Consider the following 9948-nt stretch of genomic DNA (forward strand, 5'->3'; position numbering starts at 1 on the left):
AACTAAAGTGGTCTCTTCTTTTTTTCCAGAGCTGTAGATGTAAAAATCATATTAAAGAGAAAGAAAACTTATTTAAAGGTATGTCAAAAGTTTTTATTGGGTACTTATTTCCCAATTGATTATTAATTATTGTAAAATGACAGTGCGGTATTAAGACTGAAGTGATCCTGGTGAGGGTTTTACAAAAGACCTCTAGAGGGATCCAGAGATCAGTGCTGAGGTTTAGACACAAGTAGAAGTGAATCACTTCCTCTAGTGGAGAGGCTACATTGTTGTCAATATGAAGTGTAATCTGTAAACTAGTGCAGTACACGGATAACTGCCTGGGCTGAGCAGTAAGATAACGTTATCTAGACACACGCTAACAGGGAATTAAGCCAGTTTCTTAGGGACAGCGAAGCTAACGTTAAACGTTTAAATGTTTTGGGCGACGGGTTACAAGCTAGCTATAGTTAGTTAGCTCTTTGAGTACAGGGACGCTCGGTGGTAGGCTAGGCTAATGCTAAACTTGAGCTAGAAACTTATTTAGACTAGTTAAGCTAATTAAACTGATTTTTTTTACATGTGTCACAATAACTAACTAATAACTAACAGTCAGTTTGTTTGTTGAATAGTGTCAGCATACGGTTAACTGTTGCGGTTTGTTAACAAATAACTGGGCTGTTTAAGACAATTTAACAGCAAGCTAAAATAACTAGCTAGCTAACCTGGCTAGCACAGGTTTTCTTGCCTTGACAACATTTTGTCAGAAGCTAGCTAATAAGTGTAGTAGTGAAATTGCCTAGTTAGCTAGCTAGGTAACCTGGCTAGCACAAGTTTTACCTTGACAGCAGTTAGTCAGTAGTTAGCTAGCTAATCTAAGTTTTGTGGTGACATTACCTAGTTAGTTAGCTAAGCTGGCTAGCACAAGTTTTGCCTTGACAACATTTGTCAGTAGCTAGCTAATAATTGTTGTAGTGACATTACCTACTTAGATAGCTAGCTAGCTAACGTGGCTAGCACAGGTTTTGCCTTGACAGCAGTTGGTCAGCCAGCTTTAGCTAACTAATTGTTGTAGTGACTACCTAGTAGTAGTTAGTTAGCTAGCTACGCTGGCTAGCACAGTTTTTTTTGCCTTGACCACAAACTTAGCTAACAAGCTAAATGCTGTAGTGACATTACCAATTAAGCCAGCTAGTCTGGCTAGCACAAGTTTTGCCATGACTGCATTTTATTTGTAGACTTAGGTGTTGTAGTGGCATTACCTAGTTAGCTAGCACAAGTTTTGTTTTGACAACAGTTCAGGTCAGTGCTGTAGTGACATTACCTAGTAATTAGCTAACTAGCTGACTAAGGTGGTTAGCACAAGTTTTTGCCTTGACAGCAGTTGGTCTGTAGCTAGCTAATAAGTATTTTAGTGACTTAAATTAGTTATCCTAGCTAGCTAACTAAGTGCTCCCACAGTATGCTGTCATTTATGTATGACTTTAATATGACTAAATGGGTAGATAGGAAATAAGTTAGTTAAGTTAACTAAGTAGTTAGCTAACCTAGATGTCAGTAGCTAACCTAGATGCCCTCAAAGTTTCAGTCTATTCAAGCATATTTTCTGTCTGCCTTAGTTCTGTAGTTAACTATGTTAGCTAGCCTAAGGTTAAGTACAGTTAAGTGTTGACTTTTCAGGTCAGCTAACTAGCTAGCCAAAGCACCAGGACAAACACACGCGTTACTGTCATGCTTTTCTGTTGCTAATTCTAATTAAATACACTCCAGTTTTATGAAGTTACGAAGGAAAGTAGGCAATGGCTGTGACAAGCGATTTGATGACACTGGTAGCCCTGTATTTGTGTGGCGGTGGAAGAGGAAGATGACAGTGTGAGGGGGAGGAATGAGCTGATTTAGAGTCGACCAGAGGAAGCTGTATTTCGGAGACTGCTAGAAAATGCCCAGAAGAAAACAGTCAAACCCACAGCCGGTGAAATGTAAGTATTGTCTGTACTTTGAAAGTGAACCTAGCCAATCTAGGTGTGGTAGTTAAATAGCTTAACTTACTAACTAGGTTAGCTGTTGGGTATCTTTGTAGATAAACTTGTCGTTTTGGTTTAAAGCTGTGTTGTACAGAATGGCTATTTTGTCACAGTGACCCAGTGTCAGCAGTTGATCCTACCTAATTTGGCAAGCCTATTAGTTCTAATTTTTAGCTAATAATGTGTTTTCTTTTTGTTATATCATTAAGTAATATCTGTGTGTAAAACAGGTGTGTCAAACATGCAACTTCTTTAATCAGTCAGTCTGTCTGTCAGTCAATCAGTCTTCAAACAACTTCTGTTTGAGCTTCTGTTTGGCTGGAATAAAAAAAAAACCTGCATCTAGAATGTGCTCAGTATTCTTCAAATATATTAGCAATTCTCAATTATGATTTAGTTTTTTAGTTCTTACATAACAACTTCAGTTCTATTGTTTCCATTACATTTATTTTCTACATTTTTGTTTATTTTTATGGTAAGCAGCCCCATTTTCACCAGCTTTTTTTGCAGCTTTTATAGTAAACAGTGCAAACATAACCCAAAATCACTGCCACATAAGAGTTCTTTACCGGTTTCTGACAGAGGAAAATGTCTGTGTATTGACATTCACTACTTTATGGAATCGATTGTCCCATTTTAAGAATCTGAAAATTAATTCCAAGCCCCACCTGCAGCCACACCAACCCTGCTGTAGACACACACAGTGTTTCAATGACTTTAAGGACTTATTGGTTCATGCTGCTCTACAGTTCTGCATTTTATTTGGATTTGCAATCCACATGTTTAATACAAAATTATTAAATGAGATTTATTTTAAACATACCCATCATTTTTATAACATTGTTTTGTAAACAAGACATTATTATCTAGGGTGTGCGGAAACACCACAATCAGTGGTATCTTCACTTCAAAAATGTACTGCTGACTTTCCCTCTTCCTTTGACATTCTTTCCTAACACCATTTCCTCTAAACAAACCCCATCTCTGCCAAGAGCCTCAGAGCTAACCCATCTCTGACCTGCTTGTGTACCCCTCCCTGCATTTATCTGAAACCTTTCCATTGTTCCTTTCTAAGTCACTTACTGCTGCAGATCTCCTATCCTGTCTTGTCCTTTTCCTCCCTTTCTCAATCTGTGCTGCATTGAAAATGTGTACATTTGCAGTCCAGGAAATGTTGACTGTGATAAACATTACACATTTGTTTGACCTTAAATTAATGTACATTCAGTGGTCAGTCTTGTTTTAGTATGTGTAAACAGAATGTCCTAGTTGTGTCATACTAATTTTAAAATAAGCTAAAACACAGTGAACATTTTGATTAACTTGTCATTTATTTCTCAGTGGGATCTGAAGATGGGGCTGGTGGTGGTAATGCAGAGAGCCTGGTCCTGGAGAGTGATTTCCTCCTTGGGCAAGACTTGGCATTCGGAGAGAATGACTTAAAGATCATAGGATTTGAAAGAGACTCTGGTCAGTAATGCTTAGTTATATATCTGTATTTCTGTAGTGTTAAGAAAAAAATACAAATATTAAATTTCTCTTTCATTTCTTTTTAAATTCAGTGACTGCTGACATGGGAATTCCAGCGTATTCCTTCAGTGATGAAGACTGCTCGAGTTACAACCGCCTCAACATGGAGAGTGACTTCGAAGACCCACGAGACACTGAGAGTGAAAGAGAGGAGATGAGTGGGGAGACTGTCTTCACAACCTACCTCTCCTGCAGGCGATGTGGTCAGCTTCTCGGCGACCCTCTCAGTGGAACCCTGGACATAGGGCTGTACTGTCTCCGATGTGGGGCTGAAGAGAAAGGCGAGGAACAGGAAGTTAGACGAATAGAAGAGATTGTTTCTGCAGAGGACTCCAAAGAGAAAGGGCACAGTGGGAGATGTAATGAAAATGGCACCTACAAAACCTACTCCTGTAAACTGTGCAGCTTTACCTCACGTTACTCCAATCACCTAAAGCGGCATATGAAAACGCACAATGGTGAGAAGCCTTATCAGTGCCAACACTGTGCATATGCCTCAGCTCAACTAGTTAACCTACAGAGACATGTGCGTACACATACTGGAGAGAAGCCTTATAAGTGTGACTGTTGTACTTTTGCCTGCAACTCCCTTGGCAACCTTAAGAGGCACCAGCGCATGCATACTCAGGAGAAGCCCAACAAATGTAGCCAGTGTGATTTCCGTGCAAGCAGCAGCCAGACCCTAAAGAGGCACATGATGAACCACAAGACCGAAGAGTCAACGCCCATGGTAGAAGGTATGTCTGACCAGTCTGTATGTTCCTATTTCTATATAATCAACAAAATATGGGTCTGATTATCTTTGTTACCTGTTTTGTAAATTGGCAATAAAACATTAATTTGTTTAACATTAAAGTAATTTAGATGTGCATTTCTTTGCTTGTTGGTGAGATATATGGTGCTTCTAATTTGTAAACTTCTCTCAGCTTTAGCTAAAGCGGAACTGCAGAGTGCACAGCATGCATACAAACAGTATGTGTAAAGGGAAGTAACAGTAGTCGACTTCCTAAAACTGGATTCCCTACAAAGAGGAAGAGCTTTATGTTGCCTTTTTTATCTTACTGAAAACCTGTTCTTTTTTGTGTTGTTCCCCCTTCCAGAGGCTGTGGTGTCTGATCTGACTCTGCATATTAGTGGTGATCCAGAATTCCTGCACAGCTATAGTACCCTGCGTGCTAATCGTCATGCCCCCAATCTACTGGACACAGAAAATCTGGGCCAGGAGCCAGATCCCGGACTGCCCGAGCTGCTTTTCCCCTTCACCTGCCGTGTATGTGGCTCGGTACTGGAGGATGAAGAGGGCGCGGCCACACAGATCTGCAGCAAGTGCACTCTAGACATGGACATGCTGGCTAAATGCTCCCCTACCAGCCCAGAAAAAGGAGACAAGCTGTACTCCTGCACTGACTGCAACTTTATCACTCAGTACCCGAACCATCTGGCCCGTCACATGAAGACTCACAGCGGGGAAAAGCCCTTCAAGTGCCCACAGTGCAACTACGCCTCTGCCCATTTCGACAACCTAAAGCGGCACCATCGCGTGCACACTGGCGAAAAGCCCTACAAGTGCCACCTATGTGACTATGCCTGTGGAAACCTGGCCAACCTTAAACGGCACGAGCGCATCCACTCAGGTGCCAAGCCTTTCCAGTGTGCCGTGTGCAACTACAGCTGCAACCAGAGCATGAACCTAAAGCGGCACATGCTGCGTCACACTGGTGAAAAGCCTTTTAAGTGCCAGGAGTGTGAATACACCACAGGACACTGGGACAATTACAAGCGCCACCAAAAAAAGCACGGCCACTCTACCGATGGGTGGATCAAAATGCCATTACCAGAGAAGGAGGAGGAGGAAGAGGAGGAGGGTGAGATGTAGCAGAATGAGGATGTGGATTTAGACAGTTCCTTTTTTGAACAGCTCTTATCTTCTTCTCTTAATGTCTAAATGGTGTTGCCTTACTGTTTTCACTTTGCAAAGGTGCAAACGACACACAAGTTCACATGAGTGCAGTTTTACATTTGTGCCTTGTACGAGGTTCTGGAAAATGCTCCTGTCAGATAATTGTCATATTTAATTCTCCTCTGTTAGCAATGTACAATTAAGAGTACAGCCAATAACAACAGCAGCTGTAAATGAAGACTAATTGGACAGTTGTGGAACAGTAGTAAGGGGTCTGGAGTTTGTGTGATTCTTAAAGGCATTAAAAAGGATTAAAAAATTTGTTACGAATTTTAGGCCACGTCCACACGTGTCTGTGTTTTTTAAAAAAAAAAAGGAGATTTCCCTCCCTAAATTTTGTAAAATATTTCTGTCTACAGAGAGCAGAAAGCACTTGAATTAGTGTGCCAGCTCTCTATGATGCTGTAGTGCCTTATAAATAGAAGCATCAACACACCAAAAAGAGCTAAGAAGACACTATGTAGTGAACTAGTGTACAATGCATGTCATGAAATTATCGATTTAAAACAGCATTAAATGTTTGGAATTGAAGTGTATTATTTATCTCACTATATAGGAAGTGAAGGGGTATTTGAGACTGAGCCACAAACATGCATGTGTTTCTGATCCACACAATAACACTGAACCTTTGAGACAGACATTATTATTATTTTTTTTTATTATTATTATTATTTTTTTTTTTTTAAAGCTTAGTTTTCAGTGACCAAAAACAGTGTTTTCATGTGGATGGCAGCCAAAACACAGGCAAAAACCTTTAGTTTTTAGAAATGTCTGGGTACGTGTGGACGAGGTCTTGTTGTTCCCTATAGAATTTGAGCTAGATTACATAATCTGGCACAGAGATAATTCACGTTTACATTATCAGTTTTAATGAAATTATGGAACTATTGAACTACAGGGCAGTTTCCCAGACAGGAATTATGTGTAGTATAGGACTACACAGCATTTAGAATTCCATCAAAAGAAAAATACTAGGAGTGATTAATCTCTGTCCAGGAAACCACCACTATATGCAATTGTATCAAATACTTAATTTATACTTTTTGTCCTTTTGACTTACTGAATGAACAAGTATTGCAAAAAAGCCACTCTTCTCAGCTCTATTTCCAGTTTCACACCACAATTATCTAGTTTTGTTTTTGTTATTATTTCTTTAAATTTCACTGTTGTGGATTTTATTACACTGAAAACCTCTGGTGGCTGCTAGAATGTGTAAGATGCACAATGACTGTAATTAGTCTAGGTGCCTTTTTTGGGAGGTGATGTTCACCGTTCCCTGGTTTTACTGTATCGGGTGCCACTGCAACCATGCTGCACTGATGTGGGTGAGAGGGAGTTTCCTTAAACCCAAAAGCACACGCCTTGTATTTTTTTCCTCCGCAGGGCATTAAAAGGGACACAGATTTGTCTGTATGTATGTGTGGGTGGGTGTTTCTTTGAGTTCATTAAAGTTTGCTTGAAACCTACTGTGAAACAATGGGTTTATCGTACTTTATTATTTTTATTTTGTTTGTTTTTTTCACACTGCAGTGTGCAGATCCACATACTGAAAGAAAGGAAAAGGGACCATGTTTTGTTTTCATTATTTTATTGATCAGAGCATTACATTTCAGAACAGTTTCTGTTTCTGATCGTGATTGTAGGGATGTGATGAATATTAGTGTCTGCTTGTTGTTACACAAAAAGGTCATAGAGGTTATACAGTGGTTAAAAGGATTGTAAATAAAGGAAATCAGGGACTAAGTCAAGACGGAATATGCATAATAATGAACATGTGATGTTTGGTTTGCTATATGTTGTTTAAAATTATTATTTATGTACTGTATACTATTTTGTGGTTTGCTTTGCTTTTTTGGTCTGAGGACAAATTAAGTGGCCTTTGGCTTTATAATAAAATGTTTTTAATTTTTTACTACAAAATGTCTTTTCCTTCTTTTTAATCTTTATGCATGTCCTTTTACCTGCCTCTAGAGAGCAGTATAGAGCAGCTCTGTAAGATGCAACATGTCTTTTAAAGATAGAGAACTGGTTTGAATCCATGTGAACACCCTGTAACCTGTATTTCCAGGTGAGAAAGGAGTGTAATATTTGCAGCGATGAACTGACTGTATGTGGGCTGAAATCACGGCGCAGTAGCTGGTTGAAGGGGACCAAACCTCACTAAGACTCCTGACTTGGTTCCGTTTTACCAGCCACTAAGACGTGCTGCCCAGTCATGTGGCGAGGAGGTATGATGGTTTACCTGTTTTATACTAAACCATCTATACATGTGAAGAACTGAGATCAAAATATGTTTTACATATGAAATGAAAAACAGTTTAAGCATAATTTTAGGCATTTTTTATCTTGAAGCCAAACCTTAAACTAATGATGTATGTCAAAGTGTTTCTTTTAGTCCAAAAAAAAGATGTAAAGAAGAACCTGGCCTGTCATCTATTTCTAAAGAAGTTTAAACATGTCTTTATATAATCATTTATTTTGTAGCCATTGAGTGTCTAAATAGATGTACCATTATATTCTGTATGGAAACAGCCCACCCAAATTAACCTCCTCCCACATGTCTCTCTATTTATAAGAGTACACTCTTCTCAGGGGCTGCACCTGTGTTCTGTCACTCAGCCTGCACCATCACTGGTGGTATAGGATGCAATTCTGCTAGCATGCATGCTATGTAGTACTCTTCCCCACATATATAACATGCTGTCCATGTGTTCTGTATGAATGAGCTAGAACTGACTTTAGCGCTCCCTCTGTGCTTTAAAATAAAAAAGACTGCAGAAAAATGTTTTATCATTTGTAATAATATAAAATGGCAAGAAGTAAAAAAAAAATGTTATTCTTTCAGCTTGTTTCATTGGTCAAGCTTGGTTTACATTAAACTTTGTCCAGGTTCTTCGTAGATGCCAGGTATACCATGATGATCAGGTCTCTCTGAAACCACACACTTCCTTACATTCCATAGCTGGATTGATAATATGGGGATATAAGGAAGTATGTCATCTCAAGGAGTAAGTACAGACGTTTTCCCTTTCCATCACATATAATTTATCATTCAAATTTCCTGAACAAGAATTGTTTCCATTGTTCTTTTTTTTTAGTTTCTTAGATCCATCATAAGATACAGAATGCTTCTGAACACAAGAACAACCTTTGTATATGTTAGCAAGTGTTTACAAGGCTTGGCCACCTATCTGTTGGACCCTTGTTGATATTTTAATGTGAATTCTTATTCCATTAGTTAGGTTGCTTGTTTATGAACATGACACCTTTCATTTAAAAGTTCTTGTTTGACACTAACATTTACTAACTAACAAAATCAAGTATAATTGTTTACTTTAGATCCTATCAAACCACGCACTAATATGTCAAGCATGTTCTTTGCATTCTTTGCTTAAAAACAACAAAAAAAAAACAGTAGTAATAATGAGGAAAATGTAATTGGCTGTTATCTCCTTGAGACACCTTGAATCTGGAAGCTGGTTCAGTCAACCACATTACTTGCCCATCCATCCCTTGAAAGCTGGTCCCTCACCCGAAGTTCACCTAGATACTAAAAGGTCCAGTTTGTCTGCCTTCGCCACCAGTCTGTCCCTTGTCCCCTGTGCCGCTCTGCCGTCCATATCCTCCTCCTCTGCAGTCGACTGCTGGACTGAATCCAGGCCAGGCTGGCCTTCCCGGCCTTTTCTATGGACTGCCCTCCCCCTCGCTGGCGGCCGTCCACCTGTCAGTGTCCTTTAGAGGCCTGGGCCTCTCCTGCACCTCCTGTTCCCAGGCCTCAGCGCTCTGACAGGGCAGGCCAGTCTGTGAAATCACACCTCTCAGCTGTTCACACTACACTTGAGACACCCTATACCCCACTGGCCACTCTTCCACAGAATGTCAATACCTCCTCAAAAAAGGATGGCTTCTGGGGGGCAGGGTGGGCCAGGAGACAACTGTGAGGAGCTTTTATTGGGACAGTGGGGCAGAAAATGGCTCCAGGAGCACAGCTGAGGAAGGAGTTTGTATTTTAGGTATGGCATACGCAGAAGCTTGCTCGAATCTTCAGACACCTCTGTGCTCTTACTAACTATCCATTCAGGCCAAATCAGACATTTTGTATTGTTTTTTTTTTTTTTTATCATTATTGAGATTTAGCCTATAGCCTAAATGCATAGAGAGTGTATGCAGCTAATCAAACATGAACCACCATTTTCAGATTTTTGATATTCATAAGCCAAAAAAAGAGAAATCAGAAAATTACAAGCCTGCTAAAAAAATCCAGTTCAAAACCAGATTTTGCTGGTAGCTGGTTTCAGGTGGTCTTAACTGGTCTTTGAGGGCCAAGGTGGTTGGAAAGCTGGTCGTCCAGATAAAAACATACCCGATGCTCATAACCTGCATAGTGTATATTTTGTGTATTTTAATTTTGGTCATGCCTGATCTTCCTGGTTGGCCTGATTGGTCATGCTG

At 39.8% G+C, this 9948-nt stretch overlaps 1 protein-coding gene across 1 annotated transcript; it reads left to right on the top strand.

The window, feature by feature from the left end:
* Positions 1 to 241: 241 nt before the first annotated feature.
* Positions 242 to 6963, top strand: LOC103038485 (zinc finger protein 513). The gene is made up of 4 exons (XM_007252029.4): positions 242 to 1961; positions 3348 to 3476; positions 3569 to 4273; positions 4637 to 6963. Exons 1-4 carry the CDS (start codon positions 1922 to 1924, stop codon positions 5410 to 5412), a joined length of 1650 nt encoding a protein of 549 aa, XP_007252091.2. The 5' UTR covers positions 242 to 1921; the 3' UTR covers positions 5413 to 6963.
* Positions 6964 to 9948: the final 2985 nt, after the last annotated feature.

This window comes from Astyanax mexicanus, chromosome 14 (genome assembly GCF_023375975.1).
Source record: "Astyanax mexicanus isolate ESR-SI-001 chromosome 14, AstMex3_surface, whole genome shotgun sequence".
Classification (NCBI taxonomy): Eukaryota; Metazoa; Chordata; class Actinopteri; order Characiformes; family Acestrorhamphidae; genus Astyanax; species Astyanax mexicanus.

Excerpts from the sequence above, each read along its gene's own strand:
- LOC103038485 (XM_007252029.4), top strand. The coding sequence starts at position 1,922 with ATGCCCAGAAGAAAACAGTCAAACCCACAGCCGGTGAAAT. Across the intron at positions 3,477-3,568 it reads AGGATTTGAAAGAGACTCTG|TGACTGCTGACATGGGAATT; the intron begins GTCAGTAATGCT and ends TTTTAAATTCAG. Across the intron at positions 4,274-4,636 it reads GTCAACGCCCATGGTAGAAG|AGGCTGTGGTGTCTGATCTG; the intron begins GTATGTCTGACC and ends TCCCCCTTCCAG.